Below are 26664 nucleotides of genomic sequence, written 5' to 3' on the forward strand. Positions count from 1 at the left end.
GCGGCAGCAGCGCGGGCAGGGGTAGGGGAGACTCGGCCCGGGGCGTCGCAAGGGAGGCCAACTGGAGAGCTAGTGGGGAGGAGGCTGGCCACCCGTGGGGGAGGGGCCCCTGAGAAGCTGAGGTTTGAGGAGATGGGACCCCATCAGGGACAGGTGTCAGGACACGGGGGAGCGAAGAGCAGGACCTCTGAAACTGGTGGCAGGAGAGAAAATGTCCTCTGAGACAAGGCGATCGAATTGTTTAAGTACGTGAAAATGTGGCGCTTGGGGAGGAGACACCTAGAATGGGGAGAGTTAAAGGGGGTTTTGAGGCCAGCGAGATAACTGAAGTGAATGGTAACTAGTCTCCCAAAGCAGCGTGTTTGAGTCAAGAATTCTTGGCGAAGAGGATTTTGGAGAGGATGGAGAATTTACTTGGTTGAGGAGGTGGTATCTGTACACCTTTCAGGTGACGGGCTGGGTCTGTAGATAATGCCACAGGTTTGGTGTCCTGGCAAGGACTGAGAATTTTATCTTCCAAAAAGTGGAACAATTTTTACCTCTTTTCCTGCAGCTGCTTTTAGCAGTGTGTGACTGCAGGGACTTCCGATCTGTGGGTCCATGGATTTGGGTATGTTCCTGTTACATCTTTTTTTCTTGCTGTCTCTTTAGAGTGTGAACATGGCTATGCCTCAACGTTCCCCTCCATGCCGAGCCCGCGGCTGCAGCATTCAAAGCCCCCAAGAAGATTGACCCGGGCACAGAAACACAGCAACGGGAGCAGCAACACCAGCACTGCCAACAGGTAGCAAGCTGTGGGAGGAGGTTTAGAAAGGGTTGCTGGTGGGAGGGAGCACACGCTCCGGCGAAAATGCAGGCCCTGGTGACCTCAGTTCTCTAATACCAAGTCTAGAGCAGCACTGAATAATAGCCAAATGAGTTCCTTTGCGACCGTCCTTGGAGATTTGGCCCTTTTAAAATAATAAACTCTGGATATCCTAACCTGACTTTGTGTGGAAGGGAAGAAGTGGAATCCGAAAGACCACTAAAGAGTTTTTGCTGGGATTAAGCCAGGAGGTCTGTGACGGATGGAGAGGGACAGTAAGTTGAGGGACTTCACAGCATGTGTCCATGCATGCAACCGAGTGCTAAAAGTAATCTTGGGCCAGCCTTAAACTTGGATGATCCAAGAATTTCTAAAACCCAGAAATAGCTCAGGCAGGATATAAAGCAGAATCAAGGGTTTTGTTAAAGGAATAAAAATATTTAGAGTAGGAAGTTAGTGGGCATGGTCTATTTGTTGTTTATGGATGAAAGGGAAGACCATGCTATGAAAGTGTTGTCTCTTATTGGGTAAGATTGAATTGGTAAGGGAGATTTTAAATTAAAAACAACAAATGACACAAAGAATATGCTTATTTTTCAGTCCAAAGAGGTCCCTAGAAAATGCTTGTCTGGGTGTAGTCAGACACAGTTGACTTCCATTTTTTGAAAACTTTTGGTAGTGTCTGGCTGTCTCTTCAGTGTTTTGTCCCAGAGGGCCAGCAAATTCTAAGGATTCATCTCATAGGAAGTTTTCAAAAGGCCATCTTAAAATCAACAGATGTTGTCTTTTCCATCAGTAAGAGGAATTAAATGAGACCTTTTTTCCTGATTCCCAAAGAGAATACAAGCATTTTTTTTTGGAGAGGTACAGAGCAATCTCTCAGTAACTAAGTTTGCCTGAAGAGTTTGGAGAACTCCGGACAAGTAGTTGGGTAGTCACTTGAAGAAGCAGGTTGGGAAGAGAGCAGGAGTAGGGGCTCTTACTAATTGATGCAGGAAACCTGAGGCTCCTATAGATAATAATTAAGCTTAAAAGGTTGGATCTTCCCACTCTGTATTTTTGACACTGCTGAGGCAAAACTAGGATTCACTCTTCTCCCTTTGACTAATCGTTAAAGCTGTGTTTTCTTTTTTGGCTTCGTCATTAAGACTATTTTGTATCTTTTAAACTTAATTTTCAAAATTGTAAAACTAATTACCCATGAACTTGGTATGTTATATTTTTATGTGTGGGCCTAGAGGGTTTGCTATAGTATGATGGGTTTGGGATGAAAATATGTAACATGATATAGAGTATTAAAACAATAAATACAAATTTTCTTGTTCACAGTTTCTCTGGTTAATGTCTCAGCAATTAGGATCTATATTCAAGAATTCATGGGTTTTTCAACCCACGTGTAGGTTAAAAAAAATTTTTTTTTTTTAATTTAGAGATGTGCAGAGAGTACCAGATAGGAAACCAGGCCTGGGTTTTGTTATGCTACAAGTATTTATTGAGTTTTTCCTATTTTATAGAAATCAGGTAAATGATATCGTTACATTTTCTCTTCATCTCTGTTCTCATCTGTAAAATGAAGGGATGGTCTACATACTCACCAAGGTCCCTACCTCCCCTGAAGTTCTATGACACTGATTTATTGATACTTTTAGAGATCAGTTACTATATTAGTTATTCAATATACCACTTCCATCATTGCAGATGTGACATTTTTACTAACAATTCAAGGATTATAGAGGCATTAATTAGACATTCATTTCTAGATTTTACCAGTTATGTTGCAGGTCATGAATAAGTCTTTGTCATCTGTTGACTTACACTTTGCTCAGCTTGGAGTTTTGACTCAGTGCTATTTCTCTTTTGTGGTAGTGTTCCTTTTAGGATTCTGTGATTGTGTGTAGGACCACAGTGCTAATTACCATATGTTTTAACATAGCATATCAGAAAAGTTTTAAAACTACAGGCATGCCATGTTGTTCTTACAGTACCCATGGGAAAATAATTGTGTATATACTGGACCACCCAAGGTTAAGGAAGATAATTTTTCATGGAAATGTAAGTAATAAGAAGGAAAGAGAAAGAAATAGAGTTCAGAATGTATTAAGGTCCACCCATGGGTAGGGTTTAGGCCGGGGCCTATAGATGAGAACTAGTATGTTAAGTGGAACATTAGAAATTATTTTTCCTTACATTCGTTTAAAATTTCTGCTTCATGGACTAGAGGAGCCAAGGATCAATTTCCAGTGCCAGGGTATGTGGAAATGGGGTTGTTAGTCCATTTGAAGGAGACCTTATAGACTTCTGTTAACCTTAAGCCTATTACTGGACTTAAAAGAAATTTTATTATATTGGTTACATAGAGCATATATACATATGTATACATATATATGTATACATATGTATACATATATACATAGAGAAAGAATACTTGTAAAAATTTCCACTTGTAGTCATCTTAAACAAGGAAAGGAATAGAGTTATGAGTATATTTGTTTTATTTTTGGGAACAAAAAGCACTTGTGTCGAGGTTGTTACTGTTATGCATCTTGGATGTTGGGTATGTTGTATGTCATACAATGACATTCATTTCTCTGACATTGTAGGATCTTTTAGATATAATGTTGGCTGATTTTTCCCCCCTAATATTGTCAGGTATAATATGGTCTTCCTGATATAAAATGTTATTTTATAAATTTATGGGTGAATGTTAACTCCTGATATTATAAGTCTTGAAATCTTATTTTCACACAAGTACAAAGGAGAGAAAATAAGTGATGTAATGTGATATTACAAGCATGTACCTCGAAAATCTCAGTAATTTCATCTTTTGGTATCCTTCTAACTGACAATTCAGAAGTGGGATCTATAATATGTAATTATTTTTTAAATACCTGGTTGACTTTACTGTAGTCTTGGTCATGGCCTTCTGGCACATTTCCTGAAATTACCCTTCCTGAGATGTTACTGGTATTAGAAAACCTGGCTGCAATTGCTATCTGGCTCATTGAGGAGCATCAGATAAGCTTAAATTCCCAGCGTTTTAACTCTTTGGTCTCACAACTGAAAAATTTCAAGATCTGTCAGCTTTAGAACTCTACTACCACTAGTCTGCCTGGCTTCACTGTAATGCTGATTTTCTCCTAAATACTTCATGAATTTACCTTCTTTTCTCTTATCTTCATTACGACCCTCCTGATGAGATACCATCCATCTCTCAACCTGGAGAACCATCATAACCTCCTAACTTGTATCTGTGCAACCACTCCTGCCCCATATACAATTCTGATTAATTATATTGGCTAGCTGCCTTTCAGTTCCTTCAGTACACCATGTTTCCTCCTGCTTCACTGTCTTTGCACATATTCTGTTCTTTCCCCTTTTGCCAAATTGTGTCTGTCTAATAACACTCATTTCCACTCAGTCATAACTTCTGGGAAGCTTTTCTTCATCTGCCAAAGTAGATAAGGTAGTCACGTACCTGATGGCACGTTTGTGAATATACAGTTTGTAGATACATACAGTTCTCTGACTGAAGAATTCATGTCTCATTCATTGGACTAGAAGCTATATGAAAGCAGAAATTGAATCTCTACTGCTTAAGGATTTATCCCCAGTAACTATTACAGTGCTTTGTACATCGTAGGTGTTTCTTAAAGAATGGAAGGTTTTCAAACTCCAGGTAGCCTGCCTTCTTTAGGAATTGAGTTTCTCTTTTGTGCTGAGTATCATATTCAACTCTGGAAGGAAAAATTATGCAATTCCTGCTTTGGCAAACTCTGAATACTTTTTTTTTTTAAGTTATTTATTTATTTATTTTGAGAGAGATAGAGACAGCACAAGTAGGGGAGGGGGGAGAAAGAGAGAGAGAGGGAGGGAGGGAGGGAGGGAGAGAGGGAGGGAGGGAGAAACCGAATCCCAAGCAGGCTCCATGCTGCCAGCACAGAGCCCAATGCAGGGCTTGAACTCCCAAAGCCACAAAATCATGACCTGTTCTGAAACCAAGAGTCAGATGCTTAACTGACTGAGCCACCCAGGCACCCCTGATTACTTTGTATCCTAAAGGACTTTAACAATAATACATCTGGAAGGGAAAATAATATGTATTATTTGAAGAGTAAAAAACTCAAACTACTATAATATACTAAGTGTATATTATAGTATACTATAATATAGTCTGTAAGTATATTATAGTAGACTGTAGAATGTTGCACTTAATTTTAAAGAACATTCATTGTCATCTTGTCACGAAAAATATTAAAACTTGTATATGTAAGAACCATAAGTCTTGGCAGTAATATTGGCAGTAAATGTTGGTATGAGCTTATGACACATAGCAATTGCATTGTTTTAAGATGATGTAGGAAGTGGTAGTAAGTACCAATTTATGCTTGAATTTTAAGTTGAGAAAAATTTATTCTATTTGGTATTTTTTGGATATTAAGGAATCTCACAGTAACAGCTATATTTCAGTTCCACCTGCTTAGGATTGAGGACATCGAAAAACAAAACAACTTTCCTTTTGCTTGTAAGGCTTTAGTTTAACTTTTCTTAAAACTACAGAATAATTAAATATGTTAGTCTTAGAGGGAATGATTGTAGTGTTATGTTTTCAGGTTTGTAGCCTTTTGAGCTGCCTTTGTGCATTATTAGTTTTTGGGGGGAATAGTGGTGAATTCTTTTTTTAGGATAGTTGTAGAGGATTTTTTCCAGTAGAAGTAATTTGAAATTTGTTATATCTTCTGTTTTTATTTTTAAACATGTACCTATTTGTTCACTAAATAGTTGAATGAAACCATATAGTTATTGTGAAATTCCTTTTTACTATTCTGTGCTTTTCAAATTTTCTGTATCAAGAAATAGTTTCTGAGTCTCTGTCGAGTAGAAAATTCCCAAAGTTTCAGGACAAAAGTAGAGATTAGTAGCAGTTAAATTCTTTGTGATATTAGTATTGTTCTTCAGTATTTTCCAAACGTTGAGTGATTAACACAGCCTATGTAATGTTTTCTGTGATATTCTGTCTTTGACTAAAACCAAGTTTAAATGAAAAATTCTCAAGAATTATTTATATGCCTCACTCTAAACAAACTCAGACTTTCCATTAAATGCTTCATTGAAACAGAAGTTTACTGTTGCAGAGTTTCTAAAGGACATACTCCCTGTGGAAGTATTGTTTCAAGGAGACATGATGATCATGACTTATAAGTCAGTAGGACAGCTGCTTATGTTCCTATTTGATGAGCAGCCTTTTGCCAGAATATTGAATACATGATGTAGAAGATCACAAATTTTAGAAAGGGAATTCAGGATTTCATTTGGTATAGTTCTCTGCTTTATGAAGGTAAGATATTAACACTCATTTTGTGATTAAAACTCATGTGGCCTAGAGATGGTAAGAGATACCTATTTAACTATAAGTGGTGGTTGGTTTAAGATCAGTCTGGATTTTAAGCAGAATATGCATCATTCTAACCAGATGAGACTGTTGGCCTGAAGAAAGCTTTTTCCTTCTAGATTTCTCCTTACAAATGAAACAGCGTTACCTCCTTTTGGGTATAGTATGATATCTTAAGTGAAGCTGTTTTCCAAACAGAAATCTAATCAAAGAGGTTTGATGATATGGTTTGACCAAGTATATATTTCTGGGTCCCAATTTTGATCAGTAATGCCAATGTAATTTAAGTGTGCATATTTTTTGTTAGATTATTTTTATTTTTCATTTTGGCTTCCTACATTTTAAAGTACTGGCAGCCTTCCCCCATCCCCGTGCTCCACCCCCCCCCCCCCCCGCCCCCGGCTGTGTATGTGTGTGTACACACCATCTTCGTTGCCATTTAATGAAGGAAACACATGTTGTCAAGTAAATATATAAATATATTATTTCAAACTGTGATGAGTTTAATGTGAGGGAAATATAGGATTCCATGGGGGGCATAACAGAGGACCTGATTAAATTTGATAGATGAAGGCAGGCATCTCAAGAATTGAACCTTTTGCAGTCTTGCTTTCTCTTATCTTGAATGTTTTTTCATGTTCATACACATCTGTTAAATCATTTTTAATTATAGTATGATACTCTGATTCATGTGTATACCATAATTCGTTAACCCAGTCATCCATTGATGACATTTAAGTTATTTTTAGATTATTTTTTTCATTTGAAACAGGGCACTATGAACAGACAACTTTGTGCAGATACCTCTGTGCATTTGTCCACCTAGATCCTTTGGATAAACATGAAGAATTAGAATTGTTGGCTCAAAGAGTAGAATCCATCTTCAATAATAATGAATAGTAACCCCTTACATTTAATATACTACTTATGCATAAATACCTGTAATGTACATTATTACCTCATTTGAATTTCATAACAGTTCTGTGAGGTAAAATGAAAATATTTTCCCTGTTTTTTTGATGAGGAAACTGGACTGGCATGCAATGCAAGGTAACTTGCACAGGTAGAACTAGGAGATGAGACAGATCCCTGGATTTGTTTCTCTAGGATCAGCAAATAATCCTCAGTAATAATTTACTTAAAGGGGTGCCTGAGTGGCTCAGTCTGTTAACTGTCCGACTTCAGCTCAGGTCATGATCTCACAGTTTGTGAGTTCAAGCCCCGCGTCGGTCTCTGTGCTGACAGCTGACAGCCTGGAGCCTGCTTCAGATTCTGTGTCTCCCTCTCTCTCTGCCCCTCACCTGCTTGCTCGCTCGCTCTTTCTCTGTCTCTCTCAAAAATAAATAAAACATTAAAAAAAAAAAAAAAACTAAGACTCAGTGACTGTACCCTGAAATTTTTGTGTTAGTGCTCTCCTCTTCCGCTCTGCCAAATGCTTGAAACATGTGGTCAGCATCTGCTACTTTAATGCCTTCCCACCAATATTTTTCAACTTTTGTAATTTGCTTCCTTTTTCGCTATAGCTACTGAGACTGCTTTCTTAAAGGTAATTAGTAACCAAATGTATTGAACTGACAGTATATATATATATATATATATATATATATATATAACTGTTGCTATACATGCTTCCCTACAATAGAGTTTATGGTATGTTTGGAAATATATGTATATAATAAAATGGTAAATAATACAAGTCAGTAAGATGTCATAAACATGGCTGTTTTTATTTATCAGATGACAGTATACAGATTAAATTATTTAGATTTATAGAAAAGATTACAATAGGTTCTTGTAGAAATGCTGTAGACTCCTAGTATATACTTATTCATTGATTAACTTTAACATACATTCAGGGAGATATAGGGATTCCATAACTTAATGTAAGTGAAATTCCTTGCATTTTATCTAAGTAACTAATTTCTTAGAAAATATTTGGTTTGATAGATAATTTTGTTATTAACGTTGCTTCATACATTTCAGGGAAAAGTATTGTGGATTTTCTTTTTATTTAGTTTTATGACATTGGATAAAAGGGTTTCTGTGCGGTATTTATTTCCTTATGTTTGTTTATCATGGGAAATATTTTTGATAGTCTTTTGAGAACACTATGTAAACACTATTTGTGGAGGCCACATGATGAGAGCTTTGAAGCCATTTGAAATGGGCATTTTTAAATTATAGAAGAATATAATTTTAAATACAGAAGAACATAACTTTTAATATAGAACATAATTTTAATTATAGAAGAATATAATTTTAAATATAGAAGAACATAAATTTGTTACATATTTTGACAAAACAACTGATTTTCCTTTATTCTTATTTTGATTAATTAGACATGGACAATTTAGGATTCTCTTTGAGGAACTGTAAAGAACCTTTCTTTTTATGTAATGAGAGACTAGCGGGTAAAAGGTAAGTTTGTTTTGGTATTAGAGGAAATGTAAATTTTGAGGTTTTAAGTTTTGATTACCATAGACTTGTGTGATAGTATATGTCTTCTATATGAATACCAGGAAAAAAGTGACTTTCAGACTCCACAAAACTCTGGGCGATATATTGGTTTTTTTTTGTTTTGTTTTGTTTTTTGGTTTTTTTTTTTTTGTTGTTTTTCCAACGTTTATTTATTTATTTTTGGGACAGAGAGAGACAGAGCATGAACGGGGGAGGGGCAGAGAGAGAGGGAGACACAGAATCGGAAACAGGCTCCAGGCTCTGAGCCATCAGCCCAGAGCCTGACGCGGGGCTCGAACTCATGGACCGCGAGATCGTGACCTGGCTGAAGTCGGACGCTTAACCGACTGCGCCACCCAGGCGCCCCGATATATTGTTTTTAATACGGAACGTGTTAGGATTGGTTTCTGTAGTCTTTGTTGGTAACAGTCCGCAGAAGTTACAATTTAAAATTTAAAACTAGTCTGGTTCTAAAACCATTTGATGTTCTTAACATTATCATTTTAACATGTTATCCAGTCCATTGTCCTTTGGAAGGCAGGTTACATTCCTGGAAATAGTACAGTATGCCAAAAAGAAGTATTTAAATCTCATTTTTCTATAGAATCATGGTTTTTTAGGGAGGTTACCAAAAACCCAGAGTCTAATATTTTTATGGAATTTATCACAAACACCACATTTCATCCATTTAAAGAAACAAAACAATTTATCTACATAAAAGTTAAACATCTTTAAGTATATATAAATTAATTAAATAGAATTACATGGTGGTTACTTAACTATTGTAAGGATATAATGCCAAAGTCATAGTGTATGTTATATAGTTGTAATTTTTTTAATGAGTTATGCCTTATTTATTTATTTGCAAAAAGTGGATGATAGAACGTGAGTTATACAAGGGCAGAGACTTTGTAATTTTACAGTATTTATATTCCTAGTGTAGGTGCTATTCATTAAATACTAAATGAATAGCTGAATACTTTGAGCATGATCATGTAGATCTGAAGGTATTTTTGAATGAAATGTTCACATATTTTTGACAAGACTTTTAGAGAGACTTAGGCACAATTGATTGCTTTGTATGAAATATAGGGGTGTTTAATGTCATTATTCTCATTGTAATTTTGTGACAGGTATCCTTATTGCCGACAAAGTTATGTTTGTGTTTTTAACATTGAAGTTGAAGCCCATATTATCAGAATTGCTGAGTAACGTTTCTTTTATTCTTTAAACAAACATTTAAGTATTAGTAGGAATTTAATATTAACTTACTAAGTACCAGTAAGTGTTTCATACTGTTGGCCTTTTTCATAGATGTGGTAAATAACTTGGATGTTAATGATAGAGTGTAACAAGTGTGAAACACTGTCCTATGAGATGAAGGTCTCCTATTCTACATGTCCACAGGAATACTTGAGTGTGAATGGTCATAGCATTATTCATAATCACCAAAAACTGGAAACAAAATATCCATAAGCTGGTGAATGAATGGACAAACAAAATGCAGTGTATTCATACAATGGAAATACTTTGAGCAATAAAAATAAACTACTCATACGTATAACAAAGTGGATGAACCTCAAAAACATTAAATGAAGTCAGATACTTAATAGTACATATTTCACATGATTCCATCATGTGAAATTTATAAAAAAGGGAAAACTATAGAAAGCAGATCAGTGGTGGTCTAGGAAATGGGAGTGGAAATTGGCTGCGAATGGGCATGAGGAAACTTTTGGGGGAGACAGAAGTGTCCTAAAACTAGGTTGTGATAAAGGTTATGCAACTGTATAAATTTACTGAATCTCACTAAACTGTATACTTAAAGGGGCGCCTGGGTGGCGCAGTCGGTTAAGCATCCGACTTCAGCCAGGTCACGATCTCGCGGTCTGGGAGTTCGAGCCCCGCGTCGGGCTCTGGGCTGATGGCTCAGAGCCTGGAGCCTGTTTCCGATTCTGTGTCTCCCTCTCTCTCTGGCCCTCCCCCGTTCATGCTCTGTCTCTCTCTGTCCCGAAAATAAATAAACGTTGAAAAAAAAAATTTTTTTTTAAAAATAAACTGTATACTTAAAATGGGTGAATTTTATAGTATGCATATTATACCTCAGTTGAAGTGTAAAAGAAAAAGAAAATTGCCCATTCCTGTTTATTGCACTAAGATGAGTCTTGAACATGTGACAGATGCTAAAAGAACTAAAGGTGTAGTGAATGAATGAATGAATGAATAAATAAATATTAAGCAATGAAGCCTTCAAAACTTGAAATAAACCAATAAGAGGTTAGAAGTAGGGAGTGTAGCCAGTTGGAAAAAGGTACCTCCATTCTCCTACAGCTACCAAAGCAAGGAGATTCAGCTGTCCTGCCAGCCTCTCTTCTACTACTCTCTTTGAGAATCACTTTTCTGTGTGGTGTACTTCTCTTAGTAAGATTCTTTGAAATAGATGCATAACATCTAGTACTATAGAGAAGAATGTAATATATTAACAATAAAACTTAGGATCAATTTCAAAAAAAAATGGGCTTTATATTATAAGTAATGCTGTTAATTGTGGTTCCATTCATTTCTTTTCCCACCAAAGTAACTACTGAATGTCTATTTCATGCCCAACTCTATCCTAAAATATCAAATTACAATTTTGAAGTCAAGGGATTTAGGAAATCACCTATATTTTCTCCATTTTTTTCTTAATTTTTTTTTTTTTTTTATATTTATTTTTGAGAAACAGAGTGAGACAAAGCGTGAACGGGGGAGGGGCAGAGAGAGTAGGAGACACAGAATCTGAAGCAGGCTTCAGGCCCCGAGCAAGCGGTTAGCACAGAGCCTGATGCGGGGCTCGAACCCACAAACTGTGAGATCATGACCTGAGCCGAAGTCGGACGCTCAACCGACTGAGCCACCCAGGTGCCCCTATTTTCTCCGTTTTTTAAATGTTTGTTTATTTTTGAGAAAGACAGAGCACAAGCAGGGGAGGGGCAGAGAGAGAGGGAGACACAGAATCCGAAGCAGACTCCAGGCTCTGAGCTGTCAGCACAGAGCCTGATGTGGGGCTTGAACTCCAGGACCATGAGATCATGACACAAGCCAAAGTCAGATGCTTAACCGACAGAGCTACCCAAGCCCCCTGATATTTTCTCCATTTTTAAACATTTTTAGAATGTTGCTCTGTAATAGAATGTGTTATCACACATTAAATATCCTGTTTTAACTTTTGTAAGTATGCTTAAGAGCAATAATTTTAATTTCGAAATTCCCTGTGTTTCTTTTAAAAATTAAAAAAAATTTATTTTATTTTATTTTTGAGAGAAACAGATAAGAGTGTGAGCGGAGGAGGGGCAGAGAGAGAGAGACACACACAGAATCTGAAGCAGGATCCAGGCTCTGAGCATCAGCACAGAGCCTGAAGCAGGGTTTGAAACCATGAACTGTGAGATCATGATCTGAGCCCAAGTTGGATGCTTAGCCGACTAAGCCATCCAGGTGCTTCTATCTGTAGTTTTTAATATTGCTCTCTCACCTAAGAAGTGATTATTTCATAAATAATGTGTAACTTTAGTATGTATTAGATACTTCTTAATTTCTGGCACTGCTAAGAATAGAAAGTGAGGTAGTTATCTTTTATTTTAAATTCATAACATGTTTAAAAAGTAATAGTTGTATATAGTAGCAAGAGTCCATTAATACCAAGTGGCTTATAAAGAAGAATAACATTTCCCTGCCTTATCTTTCCCCTTCCATTTTCTACTTCCTAGACGCTACCACTTCCAACGATATAACAATTTCTTCGGCTGTTTGCTTTCTTATTTATTTATTTTTTTTAAGCTTTCATTTATTAAGTAATCTCTACTCCCAGTGTGGGGCTTGAACTAATAATCCCACGATCAAGAGTTGCATGCTCTTCCAACCAAGCCAGCCAGGTCCCCCTGCTTTTTTATTTCTAAATAAGAAGCAGGGAGCCTAGGTGGCTTAGTCAATTAAGTATCTGACACTTGACTTCGGGCTTAGGTCATGATCTCAGGGTTCATGAGATCAAACCCCCTTTTGGTTTCTGGGCTCTATGCTGACAGGGGCAGAGCTGGCTTGGGATTCTCTCTCTCCCTCTGTCTGCCACTCCCCTGTGCTATCTCTCAAAAATAAATAAATATTTAAATAAATAAACGAGAAGCTTGTCCTGCTTATTATCTATTGATTTCCTGTTACAGAAGATGAAGACTTGACTGTCTATACTCTTAACTAACAGCAGATTAATTGTATGCCAGAAATGAAAATTTTTTTAAGTGGACATAAATATAGATATTTCCCAAAGGAATGACGTTTTTAAATTATGTACTTTCTAGTAATTTATATTATTAGTCTCCCACAATAAGGAATTAATATTTTACTCTCATTTTTTAGTACTTTGTGGTACATTAGATTATTGCCTCAATTTCTGGATGAGGCTTACTACTTTTTTAAAAAATAAGTTTTGTTTGGATATAATTTCTATACAATAAAAACCCCCAGTTTTTAGTATATAATTCAGTGGCTTGACATATGTATACAATCATACAATCTCCAGCAAAATTATGATATAGAACATTTTCATCACCTCAAAATATTACCTCATGCTTCTTGACAGTTTCCTATCTGTACCTCTTGTTCCTGGCAACTTCTGAACTGTTCTGTCACTGCAGTTTTGCCATTTTTACAGTTTTATATAAATAAAATCATATACATACTCTTTTGTGTCAGATTTCTTTCACTTAGCATAGGGTTTTGGGTTTTTTTTTTAATGTTTATTTTTGAGAGAGAGGAAGAGCACAAGTAGGGAAGAGGCAGAGAGAGAGAGAGGGAGACACAGAATTCAAAGCAGGCTCCAGGCTCTGAGTTGTCAGCGCAGAGTTCAAAGTGGGGCTCGAATCCATGAACCATGAGGTCATGACCTGAGCTGAAGTCGGACACTTAACTGACTGAGCCACTCAGGCGCGCTTAGCATAGTGTTCTTTGAGATTCATTCATGGTGTTCTGTATTTCAGCAGTTCAGTTCTCTGTATTGCTGAGTAATAGTCCATTGTATGAATCTACCACAATTTGTTTATCCATTCACCGGTTGATAGACATTTAGGTTGCATATAGTTTTTAGCTATTATACGTAAAGATGCCATGTACTTTCACGAACAGCTCTTTGTGTATATATGTACCTAGGAGTGACATTACTGAGTCATGGAGTAAGTGTATATTTAACTTTATAAAGAAATTGCCAAACCATTCTCCAAAGTGTCTGTACCCATTTTACATTCTGACTAGCAGCGTAAGAGACTTTCAGTAGCTCCACAACCTGGATGGCCCTTGGTACTGTCAGTCTGTAAATTTTAGCCATTCTAGTGGGTGGGTCATGATAGCTTCTGGTTTACTTTGCATTTTCCTTATAACTGATAATCATGGGCATCTTTATATATGCTTGTTTGGTATTGATATATCTTCTTTGGTGAAGTGTCTGATTATATTTTCTGCATTTCTTCTCTTGAGTTGTTTGTTTTCTTGTTGAGCTGTAAAGTATTCTTTGCAAATTCTGGATATAAGTTCTTTACTGTGTATGGGTTTTGCAAATGTTTTCTCCTACTCAGTGGTTAACTTTATCATTTTTTTTAAATGCTTATTTATTTTTGAGAGAGATACAGGGTGCCAGCAGGGAAGGGGCAGAGAGATGGAGACACAGAATCTGAAGCAGGCTCCAGGCTCTGAGCTGTCAGCACAGAGCCCAGTTCAGGGCACGAACTCATAGTGAGATCATGACCTGAGTCAAAGTTGGACACTTAACCGACTAAGCCACCCAGGCGCCCCAGCCTTTATCATTTTGTTAACAGTGTCTTTTGAAGAACCAAAGTTGCATATTTTGATGAAGTCCAGTTGATATTTGTCATTTATTGTTCATGCTCCTTATGTCCTAAGAAATCTTTTCATAATCCAAGATCATGAGTATTTTCTCTTGTTTTCTTCTAGCAGTCTTACAGTTTTAGGTTTTACATTTAGATCTAAGCTTTATTTAGAGTTAATTTTTGTAGAAGGTGTGAGGCAAGGGCTAAATACCATTTTTTGGCAAATAGACATCTGGTTGTTCTAGTACTATTTTTTGAAAAGACTATATTTTCTACATTGAATTACCTTAGCATCTTTGTAAAAAATCATTTGACCATATATGTGCAAATCTATGATTGGTTCATTGATCAAAATATTTATTTTATTTCAAAACCATAGTGTCTTCATTACTATAGTTTTTTTTTTTTTTTTAATAAGTCATGGAATCAGGTAGTGTAAGTCTTCCAATGTGCTCCTTTTTTCAAAAGTTCCTTTGACTATTTTAGGTCTTTTGCAATTTAAGATACATTATAAAATCTGCTTGTCAGTTTCTATAATAAAGCCTACTAGAATTTTGATGGGGATTGCATTGACTCTATAGATTAATTTGGGGAGACCTGACACATGTGAACGATATTGTATCTTTCTATTAATGAATATGGTATGTCTCTTCATTTTGTCAATTATTTAGATGTTTTTTATGTTTTATTTTTTAAATGTTTATTTTTGAGAGAGAGAGCACAAGTGAGAGAGGGGCAGAGAGACAGGGGGAGACACAGAATCCAAAGCAGGCTCCAAGCTCTGAGCTGTCGGCACAGAGCCTGATGCAAGGCTCAAACTCACGAACCATAGATCGTGACCTGAGCCGAAGTCAGGTGCCCCTAGATGTTTTTAAAGTTCAGCGATATTTTGTAGTTTTTCAGAATGTGAGTAATGTATGTATTTGTTAAATTTATCCTTAAGTATTTATTATTCTTTGATGCTATTATTGTAAATGGCAATTGAATTTGGTATATTTTAATAATTTGTATATTCCTTAGGGTTTTCTAAATAGATGATAAATGATGTTGTTTACAGTAAAGATATTTTTACTTCTTCCTTTCCATTCTATATATTTCTTTTTCCTGCCTTATTTTACTGGTGAGGACCTCTAATACAGTGCTACATAGAAGTAGTGAGAGTGAACGTCCTTACCTTGTTCCTCATCTTGAGAAAACATGCATCCTTTCACCATGGAGTATGATAATTTTTTGTAGATGCCTTTTCACAGGTTCAGGAAATTCTTAATTTATGAGGTGTGTGTGTGTGTGTGTGTGTTTTAAATCTTTAATAGATGCTGAATTTTGTCAAATGCTTTTTCTTCACTTATTGAGATTATACTATACTGTATTTTTTTATTCTGTTAATGTGGTCAGTTGCAGTGATTGATATTTTTGTTGAATATTAAATCAGTCTTGCATTCCTGGAGTAAACTCTACTTGGTCATGGTGTAGTTTGCAATACTGATGCCAACACCCTGCAGTTAACACAGCGTCCACAAGTCTAAGGTGCAGTCCTCAACATGACTGCCCTCACTACAGATGCCAGCTGTAAATTCAGGAGTCTCTAGGCCACCTACCCTTCTGACTATCTGGCTACCAATTTGGGGGTTCTCACAATCCCCTCAAGTTTGTTAATTCACTAGAACTACTCACAGAACTCAGGAGAGCACTATACTTATTACAGATTTTATTATAAATGATACAAATCAAGACTAGCCAAATGAAGAGATATATAGGGCAAAGTTTGGGAGAGTTGGGAACATGGAGCTTTTGTGTTTTTTCTCTGTAGAATCAAGATGCATTGCCTTCCTGGCACATGGATGTATTTACCAACCAAGAAGCTCACCTGAGCCTCAGATTTCAGAGTTTTTATTTCATTATGTAGTCATAATTGATTGAATCATTGGCCACATGATTGAACTCAATCTCTAGTGACCATTCTCTCCCTGGAGGTTAGGAGGTCAGGTGATATCAGTGTCTTACAGCCTCAACCCTCTAATCACACAGTTCATCTTTCTGGCAAGACCAGCCCCCGATTTGAGTCATCTCTTCAGCATAAATTCAAGCGTGGTCCAAGGCTCCACCATGAATAATGTAGACACTCCTATAACTTGAAAATTCCAAGGTTTCAGGAAGTCAGAACAAAGGCCAGACAAATTTTTTTTTATTGTAAAACTCATACTTTCTATTTGCTGTTGGATTCAGTTCGCTAAGAATTTTTGTGTCTGTGTTCATAAAGGATAGTAATCTGGTTTTTAGGTTTTTTCCCCCCAGTGTAATTTCTTTGTCAGAGTTTGCTATCAGGATAATACTGGCCTCAAAATGAGTTGGGAAGTGTTTCTTCTTCCTTTATTTTTTGAAAGATTTTATGCTTAGTAACATTTGCCAATGAAAACTTCTGGGCCTACACTTTTCTTTGTGGGAAGGTTTTTGATTATGGATTCAGTTTCTTTAATAGATGCAAGAATATTCAGGGTTTCTAATTATTCTTGAGTCAGTTTTGATAATTTTTATCTTTCAAGAAATTTATCCATTTTATCTAAGTTGTTTGAATATATTGGCATAAAGTTGTTCATCATATTCTCTTACCATTCTTGTAATGTGTGTCATCCATAGTGATGTGTGCTCTTTCATCCTGGTGGCTTTTTTTTTTTTTTTTTTATTGGTAGTTTCTGTCTCTTTCATCAGTCTTAGAAGTTTATCAGTTTTGCTGACCTTTTTAAAGTCAGCTTTTAGTTTAGTTTTGTTTTTTTTCCCCCCTAAGTTTATTTATGTTGAGAGAGAGAGAGCAAGAATCCCAAGCAGGCTCTGCACTGTCAGTGCAGAGTCTAATGTGAGATTTGAACTCACCAGTCGTGAGATAATGAAATCAAGAGTTTGGGCCACCCAGGTGCCCCAGTCAGCTTTTGGTTTTATGGCTATTCTCCGTTGTTTCCTGTTTCTTATTTTGGTCATTCTTGTTCTTGTCTTTATTTTTCTCCTGTACTTCATAGTTTATCAGCCTCAGCACTTGACAATTTGGGCCAGATAATTCTGTTTTGAGCATCATAAGATGTTTAGCAGCATCCCTGACCTCTCCTTACAAAATGCCAGTGGATCTCCCTAGTTGTAATAACAGAATGTCTCCAGACATTGCCAAATATCTTCTGGTGAGCAAAATAGCCCACACTTGACAACCATTGCCCAACTTCTTTCAGTTTAGTGTGCTTCTTTTTCTAGATTCTAAATGTGGAATCTCAGATCATTGATTTTGGACTCCACCCCCAACAAAAATATTTAAAGCTAAACATTTGTCTCAAAGCACTGCTTTAGCTGTATTGAGCAAATTTTGATTATGTTGCATTTTCTTTATTATCCAGTTGAAGGTGTGTGTGTATATCCTTCAAGTGGATACACACACACACACACACACACACACACACACACACACACACATATATATTTTTTAAAGGTTTTATTTTTTTAAGTAATGTGGGACTCAAACTTACAACCCTGAGATCAAGTGTTGCATGCTCTACCAACTGAGCCAGCTGGGCACCCTTGTTTTCTAATTTCTTTGTGATTTGTTCTTTAACCTGTAACTTCTTATTTCTTTCCTCTATTTCTTTGAGTTTAATTTGCTCCTCTTTTCATAGCTTCTTAAGGTAAAAGAATTTACTCTGTATAATTTTAGTAGTGAAAATTATACTTTACAAAGTGTGTAACTTAGGGATATTTATGTAGTGAGCCAGAAGATTTATCGGAGGCTTAAATTAGGGTGTTTGCTATATTTGAAATAAGAATTGCTTTTTACTGAATTCATTTCATATGTAATTAAAATTTTTCCCTGTTTATTGAAAGTGAACATGCAGAAAAACAAATCCTAAGTGTACAGTTTGATGAATTTTCGCAAAGGTAAAGAAATAAAATATTACAGACTCTCTTCGAAGCCCTTCCCTTTGACTCTTTCCAGTGAGTGTCACCCTCTCCCTGAGGCAACCACTATTCTAACTTTTGATACTTTAAATTAATTTGGCCAGGTTTGAGCTTGTATGGGTGGAGTTATACAGTATATGTTTTTGTGTCTGCCTTTTTTCGTTCAACATTATGTTGAAATTAGAAGATTCATCCATGTTATTGAATAAAAGGTGTTCATTTTCAATGCTCTGTAGTATTACATTGTATGAGTATTTCACAATTTGTTTATTCTACTATTGATGGACATTTGTTTCTAATTTTTGGCTAGTATGAAAAGAATAAGCATTGCTTTGTATGTTCTTTGATGAACATATATATTATTTTGGTATATGCCTATGTGTGGAGATGCTGAGTCCATGTAAGGATTGCATATATTCAGCTTTCATATGTAAGTTTTAAGGGAAATTTAATTGATTGTAGTTATTGTTACACATCCTTTTTAGACACTTGCTTTTTTTGTGACCTTAGTTATTACGGTAGTTATGCTTTTGTCATTGTTAAGGAAGAAGCAATATGTTTCTTACAAGGCATTTTTCCTAAAAGCCTGCAATATTCAAGTTTTAGTGTTTTTATGGTTTTTAAAATGTAACTTTGATAGGAACAAATATACAAAATTACCTTCTTGAAAGAATTACTTTAATAAATAAGTCCTGGAGGTAAAAAGTATGACATAGGGAATATAGTCCATAAAATTGTAATAACATTGTTTGGTGACAGATGGTGACTACACTTACTGAGCACTGAGTAATGTATGGAATTGTTGAATCATTATGTTGTGTACCTGAAACTAGTTTAATACTGTATGTTAATTATACTTCAATAAAATTTAATTTAAAAAAGGAATAATTACTTTATTGCCAGTTAGCATGGTTTTCTTCTTTTACAGTGTTTTTCAAACTATCTCAGCACTAATGTGGCTGAAGTTTTCTGTTTTTCTTCTCCTTTAAATATATGTATATGAAATTACAAACTTTAAGATACAATTAGTAGATATTTGTTTAGCTTCAGAGAATGTGTTCTTTTCATTGTGTGGAGGGAAACATCCATAAGACATTTTAGGATTACAAAGCAAATAAAACAAAAATGTTAGCAAATTTGGGGTTGGCTCATCAGTTCAACAAAGGTGGCGAGATCTTTCCTTTTGCTAAAAGAGAATATTAATTCTGGGAATGGCTGCTTTTATTTTTTTCCACGGTGGCACTACTCGAGCCAAACTGTTTTGTTCAGTTTCAGTCCTGTGCTTCACTTCATTGACTGCCACCAAACTACAATCTAAAGAATTAAAAGTTTATGTATTAGAGCTCTGTTGTAGTCAATGAAAAGTCACAGATCTGGTTGAGATAATGATTCCCATTCAGACAGGGAATTCATTAGCATGTCTCTCTTAAAGGGATATTATTTGTGAAAAAGATTACCTGTGATTCAATGATAGAATGATAGAAATGTCTTTTCTCTGTCCTTGAAAGTTAAGCATTCAGAGTAAGGGTATCCTAAAGGCATACAATTCATTAGTGTTTGCTTTCAGAGGTGCATTTTATTTGGAGAAGAGAAGTGGGCTAACCCGATGGATTATTAGAACATCTCAGTTTTATAGAGAATTTATCATAATTGAGTATTTCAGTGGCACATTATTGGTAGGGTTTGTTTGGACACATAGGCTCAGAGAAGCAAAAAGAGGTTGTTCCTAGTATGTGATACTCATTTCTTGCCAACAGTATTTAGATCATTATTTTTTCTGTGTACACATAATTAGTCATCTTTCTCTCTGTCATAACCTAAACCTTGTACTATCTTCACAGCTGACTAAATGACCAAAATACTTATATTTTCTTTCAGTTTCTTTTTTCATCATTATGGTTGTTTATTTCCAGGCTCATTCTGAGTATATTGAGAACTTATTGATTTATTGCCCCATGTAGTATACTCAGTTGTTTTAGGTAGTATATTCTTAGTTTTGTTAAAAATAATAAGAGTAGTTGCAATGGCTGACATTTACTGAATATTTATTATGGTTACATGCTTTTACATATTTTTCTCTAATTCTCACAGTAACCCAGCCAAGCCACGTGTTATTATTCCAGTTTTACAAATGAGGAAACTTAATCAGAGAGGTTAAATAATTTGTTTAAAGTTACACAGCTAGTGTGAGTGATCGAGTTAATAGACTCAGGACTTTTGTCCTGTAACACCACAGGTCTTTATGACCTATTAGTTGCTGTTCTCTGGTTTTGCTTTGGACATTACAGCTCTGCTTATTTTATTATTTTTATTTTTATTTTTGTTTTTATTTTTATTTTTCTTCCAAGTTATTTAAATTCCAGTTAACATACAGTGTAATACTAGTTTCTGGTGTAGGATTTAGTGATTTATCACTTACATACAACACCCAGTGCTCATCACAAGTGCCCTCTTTAATGCCCATCACCCATTTAACCCTCCCCCTGCCATCTTCCCTCCAGCAACCCTCAGTTCTCTATGGTTACGAATCTGTTTTATGGTTTGTGTGTCTGTCTTCACACCGCCCCATACTCATTGTTTTGTTTTTTCCAATTCCACATATGAGTGAAATCATACAGTATTTGTCTTTCTCTGGCTTATTTCACTTAGCGTAATACTCTCTAGCTCCATCCATGTCACTGCAAATGGCAAGATTTCATTCTTTTTTATTGCTGAGTAATGGTCCATTATATTATATACGACAACTTCTTTATCCATTCATCAGTGGATGGACATTTGGACTCTTTCCATACCTTGGCTATTGTTGGTGAGGCTGCTATAAACATCGGGGTGCATGTATCTCTTCAAATTAGTATTTTTGTATCCTTTGGGTAAGTACCTAGTAGTATAAATTGCTGGATCATAGAATAGTTCTATTTTTAACTTTTTGAGAAACCTCCATACTGTTTTCCAGAGTGGCTGCACCAGTTTGCATTCCTATCAGCAGTATAAGAGGGTTCCTCTTTCTTTCTCCACATCCTTGCCAACATCTGTTGTTTCCTGTGTTGTTAATTTTAGCCATTCTGACAGGTGTGAGGTGATACCTCATTGTAGTTTTGATTTGTATTTCCCTGATGATGAGTGATGTTGAGCATCTTTTCATGTATGTGTTAGCCATCTGTATGTCTTTTTTGGAAAAAATGTTTATTCATTGCTTCTTGGCCTTTTGGCTAAGATCAAGTGTGGAAAAATGTTTATTTATGTCTTCTGCCCATTTTTAACTAGATTATTTGGGTTTTTTTTGGGTGTTGAGTTTTAGAAGTTCCTTATATATTTTAAGTTACTAACGCTTTATCAGATATGTCATTTACAAATATCTTCTCCCATTCTGAAGGTTGCCTTTTAGTTTTATTGATTGTTGCCTTGCTCTGCAGAAGCTTTTTATCTTGATGAAGTCCCAATAGTTTATTTTTGCTTTTGTTTCCCTTGCCTCAGGAGACGTAAGAAGTTGCTACGGCCAATGCCGGAGAGGTTTTCCTCTAGGATTATGATGGTTTCCTATCTCACATTTATTTTGAATTTTGAATCCATTTTGAATTTATTTTTGTGTGTGGTATAAAACAGTGGTCTAGTTTCATTCTTTTGCATGTTGCTGTCCAGTTTTCCCAACACCATTTCTTGAAGAAACTCTTTCCTTGGATATTCTTTCCTGCTTTGTTGAAGATTAGTTGGCCATATAGTTGTGGGACAGCTCTGCTTGTTTACTTATGCTCCTTTCCACTTGGTATGTCCTCTCCCTATCAGGTCCAGCCTCTACTAGTAGCAAATAGTCCATCATTTAAGATCCATACCAAATGCCACCTTTTTCTGACATTTACCCTGATAGCCATATTTGGGAAGTAAATTCTGCCTTGTTTGTTTGTGTTTGTTTATTTTGGTGGGGAGGGTCAGAAGGAGAGGGAGAATCTCAAGCAGACTCCATGCCCAGCACAGCCTGACACAGGACTCCATCTCACAATCATGAGATCATAACCTGAGCCAAAATCAAGAATCAGATGTTTAACCGACACAGCCACCCAGGCGCCTCAAATCTGCCTACTTTAAACTCCCATAACACTTTGTACCTTTCTTTATGTATTTATTTCGCCTTGAGTTATAATTATTAGTATACATGTCTTAAATTTACCAGAGACGGTCTTTGATTCCCTGTAGTCTAAGACAGTCTTAAAGATACACATTATTTGTTTACTTGATATTACAGGCAAAAAAGCCGTGAAAACAGAAGTACTACTGATAGATTTTTTTAAAAAGTGTAAGAACATGACAATATGGTAAAGATTAGTACACACACAATCATTTTTGTTTCTTGATATTTGGAAATATTGTTAAATGCTACTAGGGGTATAACTAGTATGATGTGCGTTTCTTGGTTTGATGAAAAAGTTCATATTCTTAGCTGTCATTTTATATTTTTTTAGAAACAAGACAAATAAAAGTCTGAGAGAGGTGGGAAGAACCTGCTGTTTTAATTTTGTTCACAGCAGTGGGTCAGATTATGTTCTTTTGGTGCTAGCTTTGATAATAGGTTCAATACAATATTGGAATTCAACAATTGGTTATCTTTGGGTATATATTATTTTGCATTTATGGCCATATGTGGGATCTCTAGACTGTTTAGATTAAGTTTATGGTAAGTAATCTACTTCTATCTAAATAGGTTGTTTCCATTTATTATTTACTTTACTATTTCATTGTTTTTATTTTACTTGTTCTAGGTTTTCTTCTCAGATAAAGGCAGTTAAACCAAAACTTACTACAAGGGGGTGGGGAATTTCATTATTGATTACCCATTCAAATTTTGAACAAATTTTTTGTTTTAAATCTCTCTAAAATATGTCTTATTCCTCTTTTGACTTACTGATTCACTTTGACAAAAAAGAACTTAAAACTTTTTGTAAATACTTATTATAGTGATAGAGATTTGGCTGTAATTTACTTGTTGGGTTTTGAACTCTTAAGTCTGTTAAACGAAAGGTTCTATGTTTTTATAATTTCTTCCATCTGAATTGTACGTATCCTTGCTGTTAATTTGACTGAACTCTTGAAGCATCTTAAGATTTTTTTTTAACCTCTTTTGAAGGAGAAGTCCTTTTATTAAGATAATCTTTTGAAAATGAACATTAGTCTTTTTTATCCTGTGTCACTTGGACCTTGTGATACTGCTAAGAAAGCAGAGGGTGGACAGGAGACAGTAACTCAAAAAAGCCTTTGGCTCTTGAACTAAGACAGTGGGTAAAATTTCTACAAATTGAGATTGACGACAACACTCCTGTTGTTTATTTGTTTTATTATTTAGTTAAAAATTTTTTTTAACATTTATTCATTTTTGAGAGACAGCATGAGCAGGGGAGGAACAGAGGGAGAGGAAGACAGAGAATCCCAAGCAGGCTCTGTGCTATCCTGTCAGTGCAGAGCCTGATGTGGAGCTTGAACCCATGAACCATGAGATCACGACCCAAGCTGAAATCAAGAGTTGGACGCTTAACCGACTGAGCTAGCCAGATGCCCCTAAAGTTTAGAAATGTAATTGTCAAATATCCATTGGAATGACAAATCAGATTAAGGTAATCAGTAATATTCTGAAAACAGTTGACATTAACCAGAATATATTAAATGATTAAAGTATTAGTTTCTGTGACAGGAACTTGAACTCTACTTTATAAAATTCTTGTTATTGCTAATGTTAAATTATTGTAAAAGTAATACATATTCATTCAAGAGAACTAGTATAACATAATTCTAATAATAGCTAACTTTAGAGTTTGTTATATTTTGCTATTCAGTGTAAATTATTTATTCCTCCTAACAATCACATGAGGCAAGTACTGTTACTTTTCCTATTTCATAGATGAGGAAACTGAGCATAGAGAAATGAAGACTTTAACTAGACCAAACAGTACTTGAACCCAGGAGATCTGGCCTAGAGTCTGGCCCTTAACCTCTCTTTCCAGGTAGTTAAGAACTTGAGTTTTGGGATAAGAAAGACCTGGGCTTAAATCCTGGTTACTACTTACACTCTTGGGACAAGAGTGTGTCTCTTGACCTGAGGTTCAGTATTCTTGTTTATAAAACAAGGGTATTTGGGGGAGAAAATGAAATAATATATGGACTGCTTAGCACACTGTTTAGCAGACACTGTACTTGTTCAGTAGATGGTAAGTATTATAACAAATATTGGTAAGCAAAATGAAAAAAAGGCCCAAAAAGAAAACAACCATTGTTAGCATTTTGGGGTATATCCTCCCAGTCTTTTAAAAGTGTGTTTCTTGGGGCACCTAGTGGCTCAGCTGGTTAAGCATCTTTGGCTCAGGTCATGATCTCAGGGTTTGTGAGTTCAAGCCCCTCATCATACTCACTGCTGTCTGCCCAGAGCCTGCTTCACATCCTCTGTCCCCCTCTCTCTGCCCCTCCCCACTCCCTCAAAAATGAATAAACTCTTGAAAAAATAAAATCACTTAGCAGTAAGGCAAACCTTATTCAGCTTCTGTGCTAGCCAAAACATTTTTTTCTCTCTGTGTTTAGGAGTGACTAAGTGGAGATGGAAGAGGACATAGAAATACATTTTTCTTTTTAAACAAAAATGGATTATATGTGAATTAAAAATCTACAGATCAGGGCTCTTGGGTGGCTTAGTTAAGTGTCTGTCTCTTGATTTTGGCTCAGGTCATCATCTCAGGGTTCGAGGACCCTGTGTCAGCTGTGCTGTCAGCCTTGAGTCTGCTTGGGATTCTCTCTTTACCCCCCTCTTTCTGCCCCTCCCCCTGACTCATGCACATGCACATTCTCTCTGTCTCAAATAAATAAACTTAAAAAAAAATTTTTTTAAATCTACAAATCAACAAAATGTAGGATAGGGGTAGGCAAGAAAACGTGCTAGCATTAATTTTATTAAGATAACAGTGAGGGGCGCCTGGGTAGCTCAGTCAGTTAAGCATTTGATTTAGGCTGAGGTCATAATCTCACGTTCTAGAATTTGAGCCCCACATGGGGCTCACTGCTGTCAGTGCATAGCCCACTTTGGAGTCTCTGTATCCCTCTCTCTCTGCTCCTTCCCTGCTCACACTCTCTCTCCTCTCTCAAAAATAAATGAACATTAAAAAAAAGTAACAGTGAAACACCAGTTTCAGAATATTTAGTTGTTAACTGAAGACACTATATCTGAATGAATAATTCTAACGAACGTAGGCTATTTCTTCTTGATGAGTGTGATTGTAGAAGTCTGACTATATATTGCATTGTTAAAGAAATTCTCTGGGTGTGGTACAGCAGTAACTAATCCCCCTTTCCATAACCTTAGCAACAAATGGCTAATGGTCTTTTTTGTTTTCCTTTTAGGTCTACACACAATGAGCTGGAAAAGAACCGGTGAGTCAGTGATGAGCGCAGCTTTCATTTTTATTAAAAAGCAAACTCAGTGTTTTATCTGTGAAGATAATGTAATAGTACATATGTAGTTATAATTTTAAAATGTATAGCATATCATGAATCTGATATGTATGTATTCTTTCCAAAAAAAATGACCTTAAGTAGTAAATTTATACCATCTAAACTGGAGGACCTCAGTAAATTTTTAAGCTCATTTGAATTTTGAGTTTATGATGTAGCCTTCTTTCTTTCTGTTTCTAAAAACAGGTTAATTGTAATAGGCTATGGCTTAAATATGGTCATGCTATAGGATTAGGTTTCTGTAGTGTAGCTAACAAATATTATGACAAATTGTAGGCCATTGAATTTCTCTTTTTTTGCAGTTTGTTTATTTGTTCATTTATTCATGCATTCAGCAATCTTTATCAAGCATGAACTATATGTCAGTGCCAGGCAGGCATAATGCTTTAGATAGAAAATATAAGAATGTGTGAGATAGTTTTTGTCTTTAAAGAACTTACAGCTTTCTGAGGGAAACAGGTAATTAAAATACTGTATAGTGTGGTAAGTATAGTAATGGAGTAGAGTATACTGAAAAATCACTTTGGAAAGTCATCTGATTTTCTTTTGAGGGAGTCTTAGAAGGCTCTAGAGACGATGGTGAGTGAGTACTTTGTGTTGAAGAAACTATAAGAGGTTCAGTATGAGTACTGTATAAAAGATTATAGCAAGAGGCAAGCCAGGCTAGTTATTGACACCTATGCTAAAGAGTTTGGGTGTCTTCTGAGAGCAGTAGGGAGCAGTTGGATGATTTTAAG

The 26664-nt window shown here is 35.9% G+C and overlaps 1 protein-coding gene across 3 annotated transcripts in view; it reads left to right on the top strand.

Annotated features, from left to right (window-relative positions):
- The window catches only part of MXI1 (MAX interactor 1, dimerization protein), an 82594-nt gene that overhangs the window by 17851 nt on the left and 38079 nt on the right, over nt 1-26664 (top strand). For all 3 annotated transcript variants that reach the window (XM_047073420.1, XM_047073421.1, XM_047073422.1), the window contains exons 2-3: nt 652-784; nt 25817-25846. In XM_047073420.1, coding sequence (XP_046929376.1) covers nt 652-784; nt 25817-25846 — 163 coding nt within the window. The remainder of the gene's footprint in view (nt 1-651; nt 785-25816; nt 25847-26664) is intronic.

Source organism: Lynx rufus, unplaced genomic scaffold (assembly GCF_022079265.1).
Source record: "Lynx rufus isolate CCGP_SWC_20201006 ecotype Redwood Valley unplaced genomic scaffold, mLynRuf1.p SCAF_11, whole genome shotgun sequence".
NCBI lineage: Eukaryota > Metazoa > Chordata > Mammalia > Carnivora > Felidae > Lynx > Lynx rufus.